A 23,236-nucleotide genomic window follows, 5' to 3' on the forward strand; every position below is an offset into this window, starting at 1 on the left:
ATAAAAGGCACTACTCCTGTATTTCATAATATTAGGAGTTTTAATGTTGTGTAACCGACATTTCTTTGCTACTTCTAATTGTGCAACTGTTGAATTACATTTCAACGCGCTTCATACAGACACATTATCACCAAAGTAAACACTCCATCAAGTAATTGTTTGGAAATGCATCCATGCCGACAGCAGTGCGCTGCGTATGCTGCGTATCCCCCCGCGGCATCATGGGCTTTATGCCTAATAGGTAACGTTTTCTATGGAGCAGCTGCAGTAGTTTATGTGTCACTAACTAATTGGACCACAAGCCGACCCGGTGACGCTCCCCACCGCAGCAAGCGCTCGCCTCTCCTCTCTGCTTCAGCCATGGGTTCTTCTTCTGGGAGATGGATCGTCTGGACCCTGTGTGTGTGTTTCACTGCTCTGCAAAACGGTGAGTCGGTCTGCGTGCTCGTGTGTTTGTGATCTTCAGCTTTCACGCAAATTTAGGAAGGCAAGATGATAGATGTTGGTAATGTTGTACATAACTGCCGTAGCCCGAAGTACAAGAAGGATAATTGCTGCTTCTCGTCTCACATGATGATAAAACTGTTACTTGGTCGTCTTGTCAGTCTGTTGAAAACACAAAGACGGCAGACGCTGATAAACTCTGTGGTATCTGGACAGTTATGTTTGACTGAAAATTGCTACTTCTTTTGCCACTCATGCTTAAAGTGTCTGTTTTATTTGTTTTTAACAATTACAATTCAAATACTTGAAATATCCTACTAGACAAGGAAGACTGTGTACAGAAAGGGTTTTAATCATATAAAGATGCAACAAAAAAGAAGCACATTTGTTCTCATATTGAGTGATTTGAAAAGGTTCTGGTGATCCACAAGGAGACGATGCTGAGAGATGACGGCGTGTTGGTGCTCTCGTCCCAGTGAAGTGGGCTGTTGTTCCACTCAGTCGGCGATGGCTTTGGCTCACCCTCAAAGCTGTCAAGTGTAATTAACAAACTAATATGCAAGCTGAATTCCCACACAAACACACAAAAGGCCTGGGGAGGACAGGAGGGAGGAGAGGGGGGGGGGGGCTGAGGATTGTTTCAGTAATGAGGGAGGAACTGGGGGAACCAGGGAATAGAGTAGCAGAGCAAAACGTGGTGGATGGATGTGAGTGTCCCCTGAGAGGCCTGCGTGTCGGGTTTCATGTGCCACATGTCTCATTCGCGTTCGTCCTCTCCCGCCTCGTTTAATCCACACAAGCTGCGCTGAGGGTGACCATGAGGGAATCCAGCCTGGAGGTGGTTCAAGGGGACGTGGTCGTCCTGCCCTGCTCCTTCTTCACCTCCAGCCCGCTCTCCAGACTCAACGTCATCTGGACTCTGGCTCCCTCGTCCAGTCCCCAAAGCCCGATACAGGTGTGAATCAGACACGTGGCAGCCGGATCAATTTGAACAGATATTTGGAACGATAAACATCAGGTATACTTCGTTGTGACCTCCAAAAAAAACAGCTGGTAAAAACACACCATCCTGAGTAATGGAACCAGATTTTTCCCGAAGCTTGTTTTCTTTATGTGTTTATTTTAAGTTCACTTCTACAGCTTTGAATTTTGGCACCGGTACTTACACCTTCTATGAAACACAACAATCCGGTGCTATTTATCAATGACTGCCGTCCCCCAGGTGATCGTGTACGACCACGGACAGGTGATCGAAGCGCCCTCATTCACTGGCCGGGTGGGTTTTACAGGTGCGACCAGTCAAACACTTTGTACCCATCAATACAAACACCATTTTTATCTTAAGTGAAGACAGGGTAAAGAAAACACAGTCTTGTGCTGCAGGTATTCCCTGGAGTGCAGATATTGCCCTGAACGACACGCGCGTCCCGGATGCAGGTACTTACCGCTGTATGGTCACTAACCCGCCAGAGGCAGCAGATCCCGGCATCGGGGAGCTGGAGCTCAGTGTTCTGGGTGAGTGTGTCACTGGTTGTCATGTTCTGTGGGCGTGAAGCAGTTCAATGGCACTTAAACATTTGAAGTCATCTCGGCTTAAAACGCGTTCAATTAGCGTCTAATACTCATTTGCATAACTGCCCTGACTCAGTGTACTTTATTTTATGATACAAAGACGAGCATTTAATCACCTTAACGTGTGGATTTTTCATTCATTTTTCATGTGATAAACACATTTGTGTTCCCAATAACCTTTCAGGTCATCTTTTTTTCTCTATGTTCTGATAGAAAGAGCTATCAAACTATTAAACAAGTGTCAATCACAGTTGTAATTTAGAGCTAATTAGCTAATCTTAAATATATCTTAGTATACTCAAAATGCTATAAATCTGTTAAAGATCATGTCAAGTCTCCGTTGTTCTGCGTGTTGGCATCCTGACACTGCTGTGTCAATACTGCCACTAGACCCTTAGTCTAATCGGGTTATTTCATTATGTTAATTCTACAGTTTAAGGGTACACTCACAGAGAAAGAACTCTCAAAATCAACTTGCAGATCATTGTAAATAGAATTATAGACATAATATAATTTCAAAGAAAAGCAGAAAACAGTAAACTGCATTGAAATGTTGCACCAAGTCTTATTTATTAGAACTCCAATAGAGTTAAGAGTCTCATCCACTGACAACTTGTGTAGCGCCGCCGTCGCTGCCCGAGTGCCAGTGGGATGGAGACATCGGCACGGGAGGAAGTGTCACGCTGTCCTGCTCGGTGGAGGACGGTGTCCCCAGGCCAGAAATCCGCTGGGACAAAGTGAATCCAGGAGGAATCGCACTTCCCATCAACATAGAAGGTCAGTGCCACACACACACACACACACACACACACAGTCAATGGTCATCACTTAAATGACTTTAAACAATTATGGTGAATTGTTAAATATACTTATGATTTCAAAGGGACAGCGTTCAGAAGACTGGAGTTACACGTTAAACTTGACCCCCTGTTCCTGTCTAGTAAATGCCCTTTTCATTCGAACCGCACGGCTTTTTGATAACGGGCCTCGAGTCCACGGCGGGACGACCCCGATGATGACGTCATCACGCAGAACCTTCCACCGCACCGCCTGTGCTTTCTGTCTCAGGAGATCTGTCCGGCTCCGTCCAGATCGTCAACGTGTCCTCCGAGACGTCGGGCCTGTACCGCTGCTCGGCCAACAACGTCCTGGGGACGGAGAACTGCTACGTCAACGTGTCCGTGCACGCGCGTAAGAGCGCATTCACGCGCCACGAGGACTGCAGCCACCTGTTTTTGTTGTTGTCTTTCTGCTTCTCACTTTTGTGTCTCTGTGTCTCCAGCCCCGGACAGGTCCTCGGGGCTCCTGCAGGCCGTGCTGATCGCCTTGTCCATGAGCTCCGTGCTGGCGGCGCTTCTGGCGCTCGTGCTGTGGCTTCACCGCACGGGACAGGACGGGAGGGGGGAGGAGGAGGAGGAGCAGGAGGAAGAGGAAGAGTGTTACAATGAGATACGATATACTCCGTCACTGATGAAGCGTTCGTTTGTTTGACAAAAAAAAAAAAAGATGCTCTGAAACAAAATATTGTTTCATGGAGGTAATTGATTTTTGTCCTTTGATTTTTCATGCCTCTGTACAATATCAGACGTTTTGAAATAAATTCGCCTGTGTTTCCAGTATGGGTAGTATTTGACTTAAAGGATTTATATTTGTCACAAATAGTTTAAAGTATTTACAGGGAATTCTCTCTAACAGCAGCTCATTGGATATTAGTTATAAACAGTATTATATTGATTGTTCGTGTTCTTTTCAAGTTAGGATTTTTGTCATTGCACCTTTAATAGTAGAGTATATTTTTTTCACTCTTATATCACACACACACACAGAGAAAAACTAAATTTTTATAGAAGGCAAAAAATGTTGGCATGTTTACTGGCCAAAACGGTATGAAAGATGGCCAAAAGGCCAAAGATGGTCCTAAAGTTTGCATCTCTGGAAAGGGGAGACTTATAGGATCCATGGATCCCATATGTTGAAATAAACAAAGTGACCCCTCCAGAAACCTTTACCATAGTTTTCCCTCATCAAAGTGTTGATTAAGTTTGTTGAAATCTTCACAACAGCTTCAGAAAGGGAATCTGCAGATCTCAGCACCATGCAGTGGAAAGTCTCATTACCGGTGCAAAATATTAAACTGAAAATGGAATTACTCACAGCAGTTGATTTGCAAACAAGGACACAAAAAACTTTAATTTAAATAGGAGAAAAACAAAAGAAAAATCACATTAAAAAACTGTACAGAACATTGAACATCCACTTTAAGTTCTTAAATAAAAGACCTCCCCTCCTAAAATGATAAAGTAGGATGGTGTATGATACATTTTGTGCAAAATTAGATTTTTCCCAAACTGCACATTTCAACTGGAAGAGTGCCGCTCCAAAGCTTTCCCTTCTGATGAACACAAAAGGTCCATCCACAAGATAGTGTCTTAAATGTAAAATAACCCCAAATCCAATAATAAAATAGATTTGTATTTTAAATATATATTTATATAAGAAACATGCTGTACATATTTTAGGAGATTTAGAAATCCCTTTTTATTGACACCCAGATCTGCCTGTTAACTTGTGCTTTCCACACTTCCAGCAAAGAAAACACACTTTGCTCCCTGTTGCCTTGGAAACAAGACGACTGTAGCAATAAGAAAGGAAAAAAAAAAGCACTCATCAGAAAGTCTATTTTCCTGAGTCAAGGGAGTCCGAAGGTGTTTTGTGAAGGATACTGAAGCACGTTGCACCTTCTGCAGCATTAGAACAGAACTTTTCTTTAAATCCCTCCTTCCTGCGTTAGTACATTTCTTTCCAATTATAGACCCTGAGAACGCTGGCCTCCTTTCAAGTCTCCAAGAGGGGAACCCCGCTTCTAAGAGATAATCTGGGGAGAAAACGATTCATTAATAATCATTCAAGCATTGCAGACAACTGCAACGAGGGGAAACATTTAGGGACGAATTTGGTCGACTGCCGTCTTTTTGCTTCAACCCTCAAATTTTCTTTTGCTTTTTGATGTAGAGGGGGACAGAAAGAAACTCATACAGAACTGGGAAAGAAACCAAACTAAGTAATTTATCCGAAATGCTTCCAGTTATATTGTATAACAAAATTTAAAAAAGACAGCCACCGGCGAGATGATACAAATGTGATGACACCAAACACATTGAGGGAGGGGTGGAGGTGCAGTTAACAAAAGGCATATTTCCAATTCCATACATCACACCATATTGACAAACTCAGTTTAGATATCTGGGAGACAATATTAGTCAAATAAATATTCCACCTTTGCTTTCAGTATTTATTAAACTTTGTTCATTTCCAACTAAAACGCTGGATTTGACTGTTGTAGAAACAGCAGCAGTAGTTGTGGGTACACTAGTAGTAGCAGGAGATGCAGAAGCAGTAGTATAGTAACGGGGGGCCGTACTGCAGGCAAAGAACACAAAGCAGCCCGGGTCCCTTATATCGAGCGAGTAATGAGCCGAGTGGATCCGATCAGTGATCCAAAAAGCCAAAAGGAGATAAACTTGGTGCACCTTAAACACAGAGGAACTCATGATTCTTCAAGTAAAGTATTAAAATAGAGGACATTCCGCTCACCAAAAAAAAGGCTTTGAGTTTCTAACACTCCTAGGTTGTAGCTTTGTGATCAACACAATTTCCAAATCAATGGGCACCAGCTCAGTCCAGAGTCTCCCCACTCCTGCGGGTTGCTCGTCAGATTCAGGACTCTCGTCCAGGCCTGAATAGAATGTAAACTAGCGGTTAAAGCACCACGTTTTGGCTGGGACGGAAGGGAGGGTTTTTTCTTTTCTTTTTACCCCTGAAACTCGCTCCAGGACAGAACTGTTGATGTCGCCAGGCACCTCTGTAGGAAATGGAACCAGAAAACATGGATGACGTTTTGGTAGGGTGTGTTTTTTTTCCTTTTCTTGTTGAATATGTGTAATGTGCAGGGAAGGAGAAGCGGAGGCTCCACTGTGAACTGTTAAATATCGACACACAACTGCGGTCCGGTGACGACGGTAAAGTTGGGAAAAGAAAAAAACAAGGCTTATCGTGGTTTCCACATACCCTTCACTTCACATACAGCAGTAATGTGTTGGTCTTTTTTTTTGATTGGTAACGCGAAGAACAAATACTGCTGCAGAAGTCAAGTAACAGAAAGTTAGAAGCGGTTATCAATTCTCCAGTATGGAAAAGTAATCACGCCTCAAGCTAAATATTCAATATAATTGCACCGGCCTTTCACTAATGTCACCAGTAAGAGGTTTTCTACCGAGGCACCGAGTGCCTTTGTCGGGAAACAAAGTTAAGAATATCATCAGGATGAAAAGCTGACTTGTGGTTGGGCCGTTGAGCGGGTTGACGGAAAGAGCCCAGAAGGTGGCGTTGGCGAGCCGGGCCCGGTCCAGACTGCGGTGTGCTTTCATGACGAAAGCATTTCTGCAAAGCACGTCACTGTGAGTTTCCCCCAGTGCAGACTCAGCGCAGGTGCTCGAGTAAAGGCAGCTCTGTGGATTCCTCCCGGGGGGCGGGGGGGTCCCCTGCAGTCGGCAGGGTTGGATCCATCATCTGGGAAGCTCCCAGGGGATCTTGTGTCAGACTGGTGTCTTGAAAGGGCGCAGGTGGAGTTGGCTGTAAAAGATGGTTTTTGAAAAGTTCATTGCAGGAAAACCGGCACAGAAAAACACAATGAACCAAAATGTCAGAAAAAGAAAAAATAAGGATGCAGTCAATAGATAATAAATACTGCTCGCAGATTCATTTGTTGTTCATTGATTAAATGTGTCTCGTGGCATGTTGTGGAGCAGGATTGTGAATAATTGATTAAAATAACGCATTCACATTTTACCTCATCCCTAAATGAGAAACAAAATCCAGAGAAATGATCGGAGTTCGACCATAGTTTGGGAAGTTATGCTGTATTTTTTTTTAAACATGTTCTACTCTCAATGCTACATCTCCTTTTGCCAACTGGCAACCCCCCCACTGAACAGCTTCAAACCCACACTTGGCCAATGTACCCAATTCCAGCATCACAGGTAAAAAAAAAAAAAAGGAACAGCCTGCCAAATGGATCTAGAAAGCTGCTGGTCACTGCTTTGAAATAAAGTTTTTTGGTTTCCCTCCTATATGGACTGAAAAACTAAAGTGAGCCGCAAACACACCAGCAGCCCGCTCACCTGTGTGCATATGGTCTGTACCGTTCCTCCTTCCCCCTCCACTGCAGCTGGTCCGTTGAAGCCCTTCCTGCCCGAAAAGCTCCACTTGCTAAAGTGGCTCTCGTAGTGCAGCCCGCCGACCGGGCCGAGGCCGCCCCGCTGGCCCGCCCTGTGACCAGAGTTCTCCAGGAGGCTCGCCGGGCAGAAGCGCTCCGAGCCCGGCAGAGAAGGCGGAGCCACAGAGGTGCTGAAGGAGAGCTGCGAGCTGGAGAGCTGCTGGCCCAGGAGACCCTGGATGGAGGACGTTCGCTGTAGGGAGGTGAGCAGTCCCGCCTCCATCCTGCCCTCTGATTGGCTGAGCAGAGCTAATGGGAGCGGTTGAGGGTGGTGAGGCCAACTGTGGGTTGGACCTAAAGGGTTGTCTGGAACGGAAATACAATTACATTTAGACATTCATTTAATTTTACTTTAAAAAAAAAGTATAAAATCTCACTAAAACCATGCAAAGGAAGGACATGAATTGCTTCTAATACATTTGCATAATGTGAACTTATTTAGCATTGTTGAATGTTACAACAGTTAATCAACGAAAGACTAACTATTTCAGCCACTTTGTTACTGTTAATAATCCGATTGATAGAAACCTCTGTTTCTGTCAGGTCTTACCCATGGGGGGCTGGACAGCGGTAACGTGCGGCTGTGGAAGGCCGGAGGCCGGTGTACTCTGGGTGGTGTGAACGGCCGGGTTGGTGGAGATGGAGATGGAGCCGCCCCCGCAGTCAGAGTCCTCGATGTTCCCTCCGCTGTTGCAGCCGGCCCCACAGCCTTTCTGTAACCTGCAGAGGGACGAATACCACGCCGATGATGTTCCCCCCGGAGCAGCCCGACCTCGGTACCCACCCCCCACGCGTACATTTACACCACCTACCTGTCCCAGCTACTGATGAGCCAGGCGTAGATGTTGTGGGGGCTGACCGGCCCTCCCCACACGGAGCGCAGCTGGCCGTGCCCCCCGGCGTACGAGGTGGTGAGAGGGGACACGTAGATGGGGTAGCCGATGGGCTGGTCACACGAGGAGTTTATCATGTTCCTCAGGGCTTGCTTGGCGTTTTGAATGCTGCCACGCTCTGGGTTACGGTTGCGCAGGAAAACCAGCTCCTGCTGTTGCCCCGCCCACAGGCCACGCACACACTCTCTGTTCACCTGTAAGTGTGGGGGTGGGTGGGGGGGGGTAGAGGTCAGCGGGGTGCAGGGATGGAATCTTGGACAAAAAGCAAATTCATTTCATAGAAACCAAGTACTGAGAGCGGGCGCGCTGACCTTGATGACCCTGAAGCTGAGGAACCTCTTGTTCAGCATGATGATCTTGTACTCGTCGCTCCCGTCGTCCATGATGTGGCGCAACGCCAGCAGCGAGGGCATGTTTGCTAGGATGGCGCTGCGCCACACCGGGTCCCCCTCGTGAGATATCAACATCTTCTCTTCGTTGGCCGTTATGGCGTCGTACAGAACCGCAGGATCCTCATACTCGTCCGGAGATGTGAAGTGGTCCTGAGGATGAGCAGAATACAGGGTTGTTCTCAGTTCAGGGACGGCGCGGTCATCGGTCCCCCCCGGGCCTGGTTGTCCACTTCTCCTCCTACCTGATGCAATTTGAGGGACATGCGCACTCCCGGCGCCACGACTCGGTTCAGCAGGTCCATATCTGCAAACACCCATTCGTCCCTCGGAGACGTAATGCGAAAGTCTCCCTTGAAAAGTGCATGAAGGCCATAGAGGAATGGCTCCAAGCTGTCAAACAGATAAACAACAACTCCTGCATACCGGGTCGTGACGCATGGAACTTGCCAGTGAGCGATATGGTGGCGTGGCCGTACCTTGCAGACATGCTGTGGGAGGCCGTCCCCAGAGCTCGTCTGCCCAGGATGCACAGCCCGAAACACAGGTTGACAAGTGGAGAATCCCTTTCACAAGTCACCGGCTGCAACACAAGTAAGCCGTTCAGCTAAATGATCAAACATTGTACATTTTTATTCTGCAATTACTAGAGATTTTTTTTATTTCTATCAGACGACAAATTAAAAGATAATAGAATAGTCATATAATGTCTCTTTTCTACTTTAATTTTGTACAGAATGGAGACAATAAAAAACCCAAAGACTTTAGTCATCTGCAGGGCTGAAAAGAAAAACAAGCCGCTCCATTGCCTCCATTCAGTAGTAGCATCCTCCCCTGACTTAGAACCCCATAAAAAAAGTTCTCATATTTGTTTTCAGGCCCCTTTTGTGCGTACCCAACAGACATAAATGAGACCCCCGAGCTGTGTGTGATTGTAGAGTAAATGCTGGAGAGAGTCTCACCGTTTGACGCCGGCTGTTGCAGTACTGAATCCAGTCCAGGTAAATCATACAGAAAGACGAGGAGGTGATGCCAGAGGCCCTGTGGTCGTAGTCCTCATCGATGTTCAGGTTGAAAGTGGGGTCACCGTCTACGTAGTTGGATCCGAAACAGGGCCGCAGAGCCTCCTGAATGCTCTCGTTAGTCAGCCACTCGTCCATCTTAGAAGATCGACTCACGTAGTAGATGATGCTCTGTTTGAGGGAACGCACACATGAGCGAAATGTTAAAGCCTCATCAACGCATTTTAACATTGAGGCTACCAGCTACAATTTCAGTCAACATTTGTGTGTGTGCACGTGTCACGTGGCTACTGACCCAACGGTACATGTGAAAAGCAATGTGTGCAGGAATCATCAAGATCAATGGCGTACCTTGACATAATACGTGATGAGGATCTTACGGAGGTCGAACACCTGCAACATGGAGGCTGCATTGTTGTCGCTGATGCTGTAGCCCTCCAGCACATACTTGGTGGCGGCCACCTCCCAGGCCAGCCAGCGCTGTCCGAAGGCAGCGTTGAATGACAACATGTGGGGAAGGTGACCGGGTTCACAGCAGCAGCAGCCCTCGTCCTCCTCTACTCCTTCCGTGATGGCCTCTACCTCCCTCTGCTGACAGTAGGTACCTGGACGGATGCGAAACAGATCAGCTGCAGAGTGCGTCCAAGCATCGCACAGGGATCGCCCCGCCAACGTCCGTTTTCTGCCCCCTGAAACTTAACAAGGAACTGAAAATATTGCAGCACTTCTCGACCGGCTAGGACGCCTCCGTTATTGCTTTGCAGCGACTGTCTCCGGTTTGGCGCGATTGGCTCGCAGCTCCAGCCGTGTCAGCTCAACAGCCCTCCCTGCCCGGCTTTGATCTTAGGGCGTGCTGCGCCCCTCCTCGGGGACGGACGCCCTTGTTCCCAGCACGACTCACAGGGTAATCTGCTGCGATGGTAGAAACCCTTTGGCCTTGGTCTCGTTTAACATGCTGTGTGAGGCACTTAATTCACTGTTATAACAGTGAATTAATAATAATTGATATACTTAATTACACTTAAGTATTAGGAATTAAGTATATACAATATAAAGTAATTGTATAAAGCACAAGGACCTCAAATCTTGGTATTTGAGTAGCCTAAATGTACTTAAATGTGTTCCACTGATAGTGGAGCACTTCTTTACAAGAGCACACATTCGTTCATCGATCGAGCCTCTTTCATTCTGCTCAGTGCAGCGGATCAATGTATTTAACAAGTGTTTTAATGCCATCCCGGACTCCCCTTGATGTACGAGCCACCCTAAACACCAGCTATATATTCATCAACGTCTCTAGAGAATGTCGTACGACAACCTTTTTTATAGAAATACTATTGAACCCCACCAGAGCCTGACTTCCATGAACAAAATTGCCATTCTTGAGAATACTCGACAGACACCCAAATGATACTCCGTCAAACTGAGCTCGTTCTATAAGCTGCAGACATGGTCAGTCAGCCCCCCCTCCATCCATCATCCCGCACTGCTGACCTCTGAATTCGAGACCCCTCAGCTGGAAGGTGACCAGGCCGTTGCCGATCTCGACTATGTGCACCAGAGCGTTGAGGTAGTCGGAGGCGAGGATGAAGCAGTCGCCTGTGGTGTAGTTGCCCCAGCGGCCGAGCAGCAGGTCCCCACACAGGCTGTGCTGCAGAGAGCGCGTCAAGTGCTCGTAGAAAATGGAGTTCAGATTATTGTCGTCGGCCCCTTAAAGAAAGAAAAAAAGACCCTTCATAGCAACGAAACAAGCTCTCCATAGCAACAGAAGCGGAGTAAATGAGTTAGATAGAGACGAGTGTTGTGGCATACCTGGGTTGCGGTCTAACTGAGTGGCCAGTCTGGTGTTGGAATGATCAACGCGCTTGGTGCTGCAAACATTACGAAGCAACATTAGAAATGAACGTCTCCCGTTAGCAAAAAGAAAGAGAAAAACGTTGCAAACATACTTGTAGTCTCGCTCCCAGAATTTTACCGGTCTTGTGTACGAAGTGACAAACACCGCACTGCCGAGGACAGGATTGAGAGGGGTAGAAAAAATGGCGGAAAAGATGGCCTGGACGAAGAGTACAGCAGAGTCTGAAGTAGCACCAGTTAGGGATCTCTCTTATCACTTATAAAAAGGACACCAGAGGATGGAAGCAAAATAAAAATCAGAGCAGCTGGAGGATACGGGGAACAGCGAATGGCTGAGCGAAGGCATGGAAGGCAGAGCCCCAGGTGATCTGCCAGGGGGCGATGTAGGTCAACACGAAGCGCAGCTTGTACAGCAGGTCCCACATCTGAGAATTCAAAAGGGACAAACAACGTTCAACCTCAGTCTTTCTTTTAGATCAAGATGTCCGAAGTACAAAATGAACAGAATTAAACATGGTCTAATAATATCTGTAATACAATTCTAAGATGACAGCTCGTTTCTTACCTTGCTGAAGAGAATGGACATGAAGTAGTAGTCGATTAGGAAGGTCTCCGAAAAGTGTGGATAGTCAAACTGGAAGAAGAGTGCGGTGAAGCAGAGTGTGACGTACTGCTGCGACGGAGCACAGAACGATGAACGCAGCAACTTCATGCCCGCTACTGAGATGAACAGAGCTCGGCTGCTGGGGAAAAGATGGAGAGAGAGATCCGACATCAGTGACACATAGACGGGACTTTAAAAACCCAGATTCAAGCCGAATGTGCTTGAATGTTTAAAGCTACTGCAAATCAAGTGACCGTCTGCCACGTCTCTCCTGTATTTCACCTCTACAGAGACCACAGGTTACATGGTGAAGGGTGGGGAGGGGGCATACTAATGAGAGCAAACACTTTAATGCATCTTGCGCTACGGAGTTGGGTGGGGGGGCTTCACGTGTCCATTAGTTTGATGTGCTACAGATCCAACACACACAGGGCTCACGCCCCCCCAGGGAGTGGAGATGGAATAAGTATAATGTAGAAGACAGGGTGAGGAGAGGCTTACTAGATGTCCAGATCTTTGTGGTTCTGGCCCACGGTTCGAGCTTCTGACGTGAGGGAGTTGAGCACCACAGCCGGATAGATGAAATATTTCTCCACACACTGAAGCCACGCGTACAGCTTCTCGAACCACATCAGCTGAGCGGCATCTGGAGGAAAAAAAAACAAAACACACCATGTTCCGTCTTACAAATATCACACAGCTGTGAAATAAACCTGGCAGAAAGTCATTTGAAGTGAAAAATGTTTAACAAGAGGTCTATAAACTGGGTTATGTAGTCGTACCATTTCTGACATGCCGAGCATCTCAAATACAAAAAGTACAAAAAATGTCTGTTGGCCTTTTAGTTATGATTCAGTGAACCAAGGACCATTGATATGGTGGTGCTGTTGTTGTGGAGAGGCATGCGTGTGATGTTTGAAATATGCAGCCGTTCAATAGCGCACACATAATTACACCGTTTGGGGGCTGTCGCCGTCTCTGAAGCTCACTCAAAGATATTTCTGAAGAGCACTTCAACCAGAAACCTCACTGCTCTTCATTGACTCCCTTAATGTTCCAGCTGTTCATACAGGTATTGGTAGGTCTTCCACTCACCTCGGACCTCAAACTGACTGTACTCTCGAGAGCGGAGCACGGGGTGAGCCAGGCAGAACCATGGCAGCTGCTTGCGGAGTTGAGGCAGGAGATAGTGTGTGATGAAGCCCACAACTCCGGCCAGGATGTACAAGACAAAGCTGAGAGCTGGCTGTGATAATTAGCAAAAAAAGGAATATTAGCAGCTACAAAAAAAATTAAAATAAATCACTGGACACTTATTTTAGTGAATTGAGGAACGTCAAGTTGTAAATTAGCTCCAACTAACTTGAAGAGCGATGAAAACTGTGCTGGCACTGATGGCGAAGGTGATCACAGCCATAAGGGGACACATGACGAGGTCTGAATGAAGAATCTCTCTCTGCATGGAGGCAGTGAGATGGCAAGACACTGTAAAAAAAGAACTTGGCACGGTGAAACTAAGGGTGAAACTGTGGTAGTGAAGGGATCTTTACCACAGAGCTACGCAGCTTCTCCGGAAGAGGGTCCTTGATCTCCACAGGGGGTTCTTCTGGCGTTCGGTTCTCCAACTCTGGGAATAATTTAGACTTGACCAGTGACCTGATGTCAAGGGGAAAAGATAAGAGGAAATGAAATGTAAAGCTGAGGGGTAACATCACAGTTTACACAGGCGCACTTCAGTGTTGTGTTGCGTTTTGGCAGCATTCAGAGCCTTTGACATTATTGGCGTAGCGAACAAGGAGGTGAGCCGGTTTAGTAAAACAACAACAAACAAAAAAAGCCATGAGACACAGTTTCAGCTTCAAATCTATGTACACAGAGTACTGACCACAGGATGGTGGGGTCACTGCTTTGGCGGCTGAGGTGGTAGGATAAGGCCAGGAGTAGGCCACAGAACACAGAGAACAGTACTGGCACATGGGCGTCCCCCCACGGTGCCTAATGGGAAGAAACAAAACATTCAATTAGAGATTTTCCACATTGATTCCAACTAAAAACACGGGGGTGGGAGGGAAACAGATGTTCCACTTACGGTAATCGCACCGAGGCAAAATCCATACAGCAGAGACGCCACCACCATGCTGCGTATGAGGCTGAACAGAGAGGAGAGCGGGCTGGTGGTGGCTGAGGAAAGTCACAGAGAGAGGAGATGAGAACACCTGATCTGGTCTGAGGACGTTAGAACACGCTCTCCCCCCTGAACATCATCCTCGGCTCTTACCAGTTCCACCAAAAATGTGCATGTCCATCTGCTCCAGCAGACACATCACAAAAGTGTTGACCTGAGGTAGCAACCCAAACAGGAAAATGACCGGGAAACACAAGGCAAACACTGTTGGACATAAAAAGGAAAAAAAGGTTAAAAAGGCTTAAAAGAAAAAAAAGTTACACTTTTAATAACAAAGAAAAACACTAAATCAATGAGCTTTGTGTAACTTAAAACATTTTATGCACAGGATTTCTTTGGTGGTTTTAAACTTTGTGGATGGTGTTAGCAGGAGGTATCATGGCGATTTTGTTAGTTAAAAACCACTTCAATATCAAACACAGATCAAGTGTGGTGACCTGAACAATTCCTTTTTAAAAACCAACCGATGAGCATATCCCTGACGCAGAGCAGGAAATGTGCAGAGAAGAAGGTGACGCCGTAGAGGGCGAAGGGCTGCACGCTGCCGGAGCGCCCCGACAGGTCAAAGATCCAGATCATCACACAGCACAAGCAGAAGTACATCGGTCGACTGTACACGATGATCCAGTTATGGCCCTGTTTATTAACAGACAAAATAATGCTAAATAATTACAATTACGAGGGGGACACCGCACGCAAAGGGGGTGTAACCAGGACTCACGTGCATGGGTGAGGCTGCATCTGGTTGCACACTCTGAAAGAAAGAGGGTATTAGGTTTCACACCAGAAACGGTGGTGACATCACACACACACAAGTTATGTCGCATCCTGTATGATTATATTGTACAGTTTTGGAAGCATTTCCTATTTAATGTATTATGGCAAATGTCAAGTAAGATGAGGTGCGGCACCTTCAGTAAGGAGTACTGGCAGCTGGCAATGACCAGGCAGAACTGAAAAACCCAGATGTCCCTGAAGAAGTCCTGGAGCAGGAGGAGGAACCCCAGGAAGGCCACCAGGCTGGCGAGCACCACGGCGAACACGTTCTCTCCCACGCGACGGTTCCTGGTACGAGCAGACAAACAAATATTAGTGCAACTTAACAACAATGCTTTTTGTCCTACTAGCTGCTTTCTATTAATAACACATATCACAGCATTTGCTAAAGATAATTCACATAACAAACAAACCATAACTACTGGGCTAATCAACAACTTGATTAAAAAAGGCCTACGGGTTGGTTTGTTATCAGGAATAAAAGGATCACAGGGCGTATGGTCACACCTGTCCAACAAGGCCAGGAGAGCCAGTCGATCGTATCGAATCCTCAGCCACTTTCCAGGCAGCACCCAAAAGCGATAGTACTGTTTGGGTTTCGCCTTCTCCTCAATCATCAGAGTGTTTTCCTGGGACTCTTGTGGCGACTCGTGATCCAGATCAAACTGGGAAAGAAATCGGTGATTCATTAAGACAACAAGGAGAACCTGTGATTTCCTTTCAGGTAGAGAGAGAGAGTCCCGACTTATGGAGCTGAAACTCTACCGGGGAACAATGTGCCTGCTAACCTCGGGCATTTCCAGAGGCACCCTGCCCCCCCGCATGCCCTGTAAAACCACAGGCCTGGGCTGCAGCATGGAGAGGACCGGAGCCCCTTCCTGCACCTCTGTGGAGGTGAAGCTGGAGGACTGGGACTGTCTCTCCCTCTCCCTGCAAATGGGGAAAAAAGCAATGCTGATAATTTTTAGTTACTAACAGCAAATTAAGAAAAAAAATAAAGGGACCAAACTAAAACGTACTGAAAAGGGTCCTCGTACCCGCCTCCAGAAGGTCCAAACGTGTAGGACCTCTTCACTCCTGTTTAACAACAGACAGGATATATATAAATGGAAAACATACAACACGGAAATATTCCCTTATAAACTTAATGCATTAATTCAACACACACAGCAAGAGAACTTACGAACATAGCAGAAAATCTAGATGGAGTATAGGAAAATAAAAAGTAACGTATAGATACAGCAGTAGTAATGAGCATCTTTCCATGAATTTTCCTTCAGTTTCTGTCCTTGGAGGTTTCTTAAAGCCTTTTTTGCTTTTATCTGCATCTCTAACCGTTAAGAAATGGAACGGTTCATTTTCTATTCCCGGTAAAAGATTAAATCCAAAGTAAAATGTCATTGCACTTACACAAACAACTCTGACGGAAAGAAATAGTTTTACTTTCGCATCGTCATGGTGACAAGATGCCAGTAAGTCATCGAACCGGCCAGAGAATTAGTCCCGCACACAACATATAACTTTCTCATTTTTAATTTTGTTCTATTTGGAGAGAGGGCTGCTTCCCCCTGTGTTGAGTTGTTGAGCTAAACCAACGGCATTTCAAATGAACAGACTTGAGCGTGGTATCAATCATCCCATTAAACATGAAAACGAATACGCACATTTCCCCAAAATGTTTGTCCTTTAAATGCCAGCGACTCACCGCTCTCGTCGAAGAAATAGTGCACGGCCCCCTCGGTTGTGTCGTCGAAGGTGGAGGCCTCATGGATACCGCTCCGGGGCAGTAGAAGCGAGGAGGCGAACTGTAAGGCCGAGGGAAGCGTGCGGGTGCGGGAATGAGAGGAGGTGCGCGCCCGCTGGAGGTCCTGCAGGCTTTAGGGGACAGACAGCACCGGTTGAGTGACGCTGTGTAACATTTGCTATAATGCGTAACTGTGAAATGTGTTACGCCTATGCCTCCTCAATGGAAACACATTATTATTCATTACTCCAATACACTTTTTATGGTAAACCCTCTTGAATTATTTCTTATCTTAACTTCTCCATAGTATTTTAGAACCAAAGGCCGGTGCTGGGAGGCAGAAATAGCACAGAGCGTCAGATTCAAGCCTCTCTCAGGTCTGGGCAACCGACTAACCTGGGAGGGGAGCCCATGGTGGACGGGGGAGGTGTCGGGTTGCTCCCTGCATTGTGTCTCCGGCGGATGGCCTGGGTCCTCTTAACACTGCTCACTGAGTCCTGTTTGCCTCCATCCTCTGCAGCCATAGCTGGAGGGAGAGGCGGTGTGGGGGGGGGGGTTATAGTTACATCAATGCAGCGGTTGAAATTACAGCATCAACGTACAGGGTTACAGTCGAACATTGGGCAATCGCCCCATTTCGGGGTTTTACTTTTGGGTTTTACAAACGTAGTTTATGCCAAGCAGACATAGAAAAGCATCCCGAATGCCTCATTGATGAGACGGCGGGGGACCGTTCATTCAATACGATCTCATGTCGGGTTTGTTTACTTGTACCGTCAGTAAATCCGATCTAGGCTTCTGTGCCGCCACTTGACGAAAACAATCAAATTGTTGTGAACACGCAGAACTAAAACACTGTCACACCGGCTCACCTCCTCCCACGGCTCCCTCTTCCACCAGCTCTTCTGCCCGCCAACTGATCTGGTTGCCGGTCCAAGAGCCTCCAAGAGAATCCAGCCGATGATGATGGTGGTGGTGATGGTTGTGGTGGTGATGGTGATGAGCCCCCGGGAAGCCGTCGGTATGGATGGTTCGGGCCTCCAGGTCGGACTTGGAGACGGTGAGAGTGCGGGCCGGCGGGGTGGAGGCGGGGGGCATCGCGAGCAGAGCGGAGGGCGGCGCCGCCGCGTTGCCCTGGGCCCCGCCCGCCTCGTCCATGCTCAGCACCCTGGCGTGAGTCTTGGCGCTGGCCGTGCTCGAGGAGCGCTGAGCGGCGCGAGGGTGGGAGGGGCCGGCGCTCTCGGGTAACGCCCCTTCCCTCGGGGCGGGCAGTTGAGCAGCAGCCGGGTGCTGGGACGCGGCGCCGGCGTTGGCGAGGTCGGGGGAGTAGCAGGAGGTAGAGGAGCTGGAGTCGTCGTCGTCATCCGAACTGTATCGGCGCTGAGAGCCGAGGCTCGAACCGGCGCTCATGTCGCTGCCGTCGTCGTCGTCATCGTCGTCGCTGGAATCCTCAAACAAACTCTCGCTGTAGGCCTTGGCGCCCAGCCGGCTGCGCACGGGGATGTAATCTCTGTGTTGTCTGTGGCTGTGGTGGCGGCTGTAAGAGCCGCAGTCAAAACTACTGCTCCCGGCGCCGGCTCGCCGCCGCGGGGCTTTCCTCCGGCCCGGCCGGTGGCCCACGCTACTGCCGCTGGCCCGCAGCAGCTTCAAGTCTTTGGGGCGCACCACCTGCTGGGCTTGCAGGGCCGGCTGGTCGGACAGTAAAAAGGGGGTGGAGGATACGGGCAGAGCCGGCTCGGAGCACACCAGACCCAGGGCCAGCCCTGGCGGCGCCGAGTTGGCCTGCCGCGGCGGGGGGAGGGGCGGGACAGAGGCGTTTCGGTCCGAGTCGCAAACCTCCGAGCGGCCGCTGCTCGAAGGGGAAGAGTTCTGGCGAGGACGGGACCGTGCGAGGTCACAGGGGACGGGGGACAAATCCTCCCCTTCAACAAGCGTCCTGTCCAGCCCCTGGCTGAGGGAGAACTCTTTGGAAGGGGAGCGCAGCAGGACGCTGTCTGACAGGTTGTCGGTGTCACTTCCACCCTCTTCTTCCGGGTCTCCTGAGGGCTGCGGGACGCTAAAACCCGCCGCTGGCGCCGAAGCAGAAGCATGTCCGTCCGCAGGCCCGTGCTGGCTGAACGAAGGGCTTTCCAGCTGAGTGGAATCCGTTTTTTCGCTGCGGTAACTGCTGACGGTGCTCAGCGTCTCGCGGTCCGTGGTGGCTCCGCCCGCACTGAAGCAGCTGTCTGTGGATCCGGCAGCGAGCGCCACCCCACTGCGGCTGCCCGGATGCTCGGTCCCGGGCGCAAACACGACAGGGTCGAGCCCCAAACCCAACAGATTTTCACTCAGCTCCTCACTTAAGCTGCTCTTTATTAGTGGACTAAGAGGGGTATCCCCCAGGCTCTCAGATTCAGCAGATGGGCCGAAGGGAGAATAAGCCCCCAACCCGTTGTCCAATTGTTCTGGTGGCTCCTCCAACTCCTGCAACAGCTCTTTCTCGCCTCCATCTTCCTGACTGGAGGGTGAAGGGGGGATCGACAGGCAGACTCCAGGTTCTCCAAACCCGGCTGACATTCCAGATACTCCCATAAGACCTGGGAAATCCCCTCCCAGAGCAGCAGCAATGCAGGACTGAACCGCGCTGGGGGTCCCTGTACAGAAAGACGGGTCAACAAGAGAAGACTTGCGTTAAAATGCACGTCGGAGAGCAGATCAGATTCATTCATCCCGATGGGATAGTATTAAAAGCCACGCCTACACTGTAATGACCACCGTATCGGTACGCTCATGGCCGTGTTCAGAGGGTACGATGCTTGTCTATGGTCAGGGAATACTAGCAGACTTACGGACGGTGTCCTGGGACTTCTGTCGTGGGACCTCCCGGTGAGCAGACGTAACAATCCCGTTATTGCTTCCTTGTTCACGCATTAGCTCTCTGATATCTGAGGTAAGAAAGGTGAGGTCACGAACATAGTGCCGAATCAACACACGCTAAATTTAGAATTGAATTCAATATTGTAAGGACACGAACGCCAAAGGTTAATAATGACGGGAGTGCATGAGTTTAGTACAAGTATAAAACTGGCCATTCTGGGTCACAGAATGGGAACACAGAATGGGGATGCTCACTGTTGGGGCCTCTTGTATCCTCCAACTGGGGCAAGAACTCCTAAACAAGGACAAGAGGAAAAAACATACAACATCCTAAATTATTAGCACAGACACATTCATGCAGACTATGGCTTATTTTAGGTAAGAAGTTTAAAAACCATCTATTTTCAAAGAACTAGAACAAACGAAAGATGGTGATCCTCACCGACACCTGGTTCAATCCACACAGAGAGTGCTGGGAGCTGCAGCGCACCGGAGGTGTGGAGTTGACCTTCCGAAACACAGTCATCTCTACACCAACGTGACTGTCCCTGTGAAGAAGTAACACATAAGTAAAAGTGAAAGGCTTCTGCCAGTCACGCCTCATAGAGCCACCTACTTACCGGCGCCGGTTCCCATCATGAACACCCAGAACTTCATCTCCTTCCTCTGTTCTCGGGGCTTCGGCTGTGAGCGAGGCGTGCTTCTTCTCTACGATCTCCCCGAGGTCAAACATAGTGTGAAGCCGGTAGTTCACCACTTTAACGGCTGTGAAAAAGACCGCCACCGCGGCCGAGTACACGCCCGCAACCACCAAGCTGGGGGGGAGAGCCTGAGAGGGAGTGAAGAAGACGGCAAAGGAGGTTGGCTGCGGAAATTAGAAAATGCAGCTCGCTTCAAGAAGTGAGCGACTGCCGTTATTTCAATAGTGGATGGATAACTGAAACGTTGAGTATGGAATAGTGAAAGCCAATTACCATTGCTCAGGTCAACTACTGAGTGTAGAGACAACTGTAGTATGAAATAACGTCCTACCAAAGAGTATTATGAGTATTTATGAACATTTGCCCATCACCGTGTATTCCACCAGTTCGCTCTTCTCACATCAATTACTCGTGAAGCGAATGTTAGAAGTTCCTACCCTCATTGTCAGTAGTAAATAAATAACATATTTGAGATTTCCTTGGGTCTATTTTAAACTAATTTGCCGCTGTTTGGCATGAACACGGTTTTATTCTTACATGTGATGTAAATGTAAAATGCACATTAAGTAGTACATTTCATCTCCAATTCTAATGACAGTGTCAAACAGTGTGAAGAATTATGTTGGACCTGTCCGGTTGTCTGACTACTACGGAGCTCCTGAGTTCTGCCGCCACCCAGATTGTCTCATAAAGTCGGGGGGGGGGGGGGGGGGGGGGGGGGGGGGGCTGAATATGAACACAGTTCATATAACCGATGGAAACAAAAAATAATTTAGATTATTGAATTACCCTTTAAATGCCACCTCATTATGCAAAGGGGCAACATGCCTGGGACTTTTTGTGTCGTGTAGTCTCATACCGTCAGCATTTTTACAGAACTGAAAAGGTAATTATACGTTTTCAAACATTATTCTCCAAAAAGTAGGTGTGCCTGATTTCCTTGGCTCCTTTGTTTTGTTTTTTTCGGGGACAAAATCAAAATAAACCTGCTGTGAAAACATCCTTACCATGTAGAGCAGAAAGGGGAAGGCCAGGAGAAATATCCAGAGGTAGAGGTGGAAGCAGTTGGAGAAGGTGCTCTGGTGTGGGTCCACATACCAGCCTCCCGTGAGCGAAGCCCACACACCCTGCCGCAAGATCTGAAGGGCCTGGGAACCCATCTCCACCGTGGGAGGTCAACCGGGGGCCAAAACGCTCAAAACACTGTGCAGCAGTTCGAGCCACAGTGTCTCGTGTCTACGATGGCACTTCCATTGGGGGTGGCAGGTCAACCACGACGGTTTCATCAAGGACAACAGTTCTGGGTCGGAGATACGTCCACTTCAGTTGAAGTCAGGGGTCCTTTCGTATTCCTACGCCGGTGTGGGCTCTCTCCCTGCACCGCTTCTGCCCCGCTGAAGCCTGATCCGTTCTGGGTAACCAGGAGAGTGACTTTTTGGCACAATGGTAGTAACCCACTGAATGGAAGAAAAGTTCATCTGAAAGAAAGATCACAACCGGTTTGCTTCTGACATGCAGCCAACATTAAACACACTGCAAATAAACGAAGTAACTTAGAAATGCCCAGGTTCACATTTATGAAGTAGCTTTGGAGAGAAGTTTTTTTTTTTTTAATACATCATGCACAGCTGTAAAGAAGGACGCACGGACACAATGATTAGAATCTAATGAGAGTTAAGTGTCTCAATGGATGCCTTCAACACAGAATTACATAACATGACGTTATTCGCTCCATCCATCACATTTATAAAACAGGATGACAGAGCTTAAAACGCCCTGCTCGCATGTCAAGGCCAGTGCTCTGCCAGCTAACGTTAGATTAAGTTTTCTGATAGACATTAGCGAGCTAGCAGACAACTTAGCGTAGCTCACGAATACCCCCCGGTGCATTTACGATCGGCAAAGTGCGCCCCGATGCACCACCAACGCCTCCGATCCCGTCGGTTCAGCACAGAAACATGACGAGAGAGCAGCGGCACACTGTGTCCGCGCACTGGCTGACAAACGCGAACACCAGCGGGCTGTCGGTCCCCAGCTAGCTGACGCTAGGCCGGATGTACCAGCACCTCGAGCAGGGTCCGGTCCCCGTGGTTGTAGCCGGGGTCCGTTTAACGTAACCCCAGCACACAGGAGGGGGAAAACCCGAGTTAGCATAACCCGCCGATCGCTGGGTGAATGTTGGGTTGCTCGTCATCAGCTAACGCTAGCTTTTTAGATTTGATCACGTTGATTGTCCTCACATGGCAATTGTTTTTTTCCTTCTTCCCCGTTCTTATCTTTTTCTAACGTTTGCGCCGCAGCGACGCTTACAATGGGCGTTAGTTGTCCAGCTCGCCTCGTTACCCTTCTTCCGCATCCAGTCCTTGCAAAATCTCAGAGCTTTTTTCCTTCTCGAGACGCTAGCGAGCCAGGCAATCGCCTGTCCCAAAAAAAATTGAGGCTTACTTTCTGTTGTCGTTGGCTAACTTCTTGTCGCGGTGTGAAAGGCCCCTCGTCGGCGTTAAGGGGGGCAGACGTGCAGCGTGGGGGGGGGCTTCTCTCATGGTGAAGGACAGCTGCTTCTCGGCATTAAACGCTAACTACGTTAAACGGTTCCAAGAAGCTAACTTGCTAGCTCACTGGGTAGCTAGCGCGAGCTAACAACTAGTTGACACACACGCACGGACGTACGCACGCACAGTGAGCGATCAAATGGGGGAGAGAGAGAGAGAGAGATGCCCGAGGCTCTGATTGGTCGTTTACGGTGACGTCATGGGCAGGGTGTTATTCTGTTTTATTCTTTTTCAAAATGTCCTAATCATATTGTAATGCTGTTAAATTCAGAGTATACTAAAACTTCCATGTTGTTTCTGCACTTCTAATTCCATGATTGATTTCCCTGATATATATTTTCTTTTTGTATTAGGATTATTTAGGA

The 23,236-nt window shown here is 48.2% G+C and overlaps 2 protein-coding genes across 5 annotated transcripts; one reads left to right on the forward strand and one right to left on the reverse strand.

Moving 5' to 3' along the window:
• Window positions 1-238: 238 nt before the first annotated feature.
• LOC120821614 (immunoglobulin superfamily member 11) lies at window positions 239-3,632 on the forward strand. The gene is made up of 7 exons (XM_040180387.2): window positions 239-427; window positions 1,245-1,399; window positions 1,667-1,733; window positions 1,828-1,959; window positions 2,638-2,793; window positions 3,085-3,207; window positions 3,299-3,632. Exons 1-7 carry the CDS (start codon window positions 361-363, stop codon window positions 3,505-3,507), a joined length of 909 nt encoding a protein of 302 aa, XP_040036321.2. The 5' UTR covers window positions 239-360; the 3' UTR covers window positions 3,508-3,632.
• A 547-nt stretch (window positions 3,633-4,179) lies between these two features.
• LOC120821612 (pecanex-like protein 3) lies at window positions 4,180-23,013 on the reverse strand. 4 transcript variants are annotated; one of them, XM_040180384.2, is made up of 36 exons: window positions 22,765-23,013; window positions 21,327-21,797; window positions 20,239-20,447; window positions 20,061-20,166; window positions 19,874-19,913; window positions 19,591-19,686; window positions 17,635-19,395; window positions 17,159-17,288; window positions 16,724-16,893; window positions 16,056-16,095; window positions 15,807-15,948; window positions 15,526-15,683; window positions 15,153-15,306; window positions 14,963-14,995; window positions 14,706-14,877; window positions 14,335-14,445; window positions 14,146-14,237; window positions 13,942-14,051; window positions 13,607-13,712; window positions 13,420-13,512; window positions 13,152-13,302; window positions 12,558-12,702; window positions 12,018-12,195; window positions 11,769-11,877; window positions 11,545-11,674; window positions 11,408-11,466; window positions 11,090-11,305; window positions 9,947-10,200; window positions 9,536-9,766; window positions 9,053-9,156; window positions 8,819-8,966; window positions 8,496-8,726; window positions 8,104-8,378; window positions 7,842-8,011; window positions 7,197-7,597; window positions 4,180-6,648 (listed from the first exon to the last, which is right to left on the reverse strand). In XM_040180384.2, exons 2-36 carry the CDS (start codon window positions 21,477-21,479, stop codon window positions 6,496-6,498), a joined length of 6,831 nt encoding a protein of 2,276 aa, XP_040036318.2. In that variant the 5' UTR covers window positions 21,480-21,797; window positions 22,765-23,013; the 3' UTR covers window positions 4,180-6,495. The 4 variants fall into 4 exon arrangements, with proteins under 4 accessions (XP_040036318.2, XP_040036317.2, XP_040036315.2 ...); XM_040180383.2 differs by having other exon boundaries at window positions 12,018-12,192; window positions 16,038-16,095; XM_040180381.2 differs by having other exon boundaries at window positions 16,038-16,095.
• Between the last annotated feature and the right edge of the window lie 223 nt (window positions 23,014-23,236).

This window comes from Gasterosteus aculeatus, chromosome 7 (assembly GCF_964276395.1).
Source record: "Gasterosteus aculeatus chromosome 7, fGasAcu3.hap1.1, whole genome shotgun sequence".
In the NCBI taxonomy this organism is placed as follows: Eukaryota; Metazoa; Chordata; class Actinopteri; order Perciformes; family Gasterosteidae; genus Gasterosteus; species Gasterosteus aculeatus.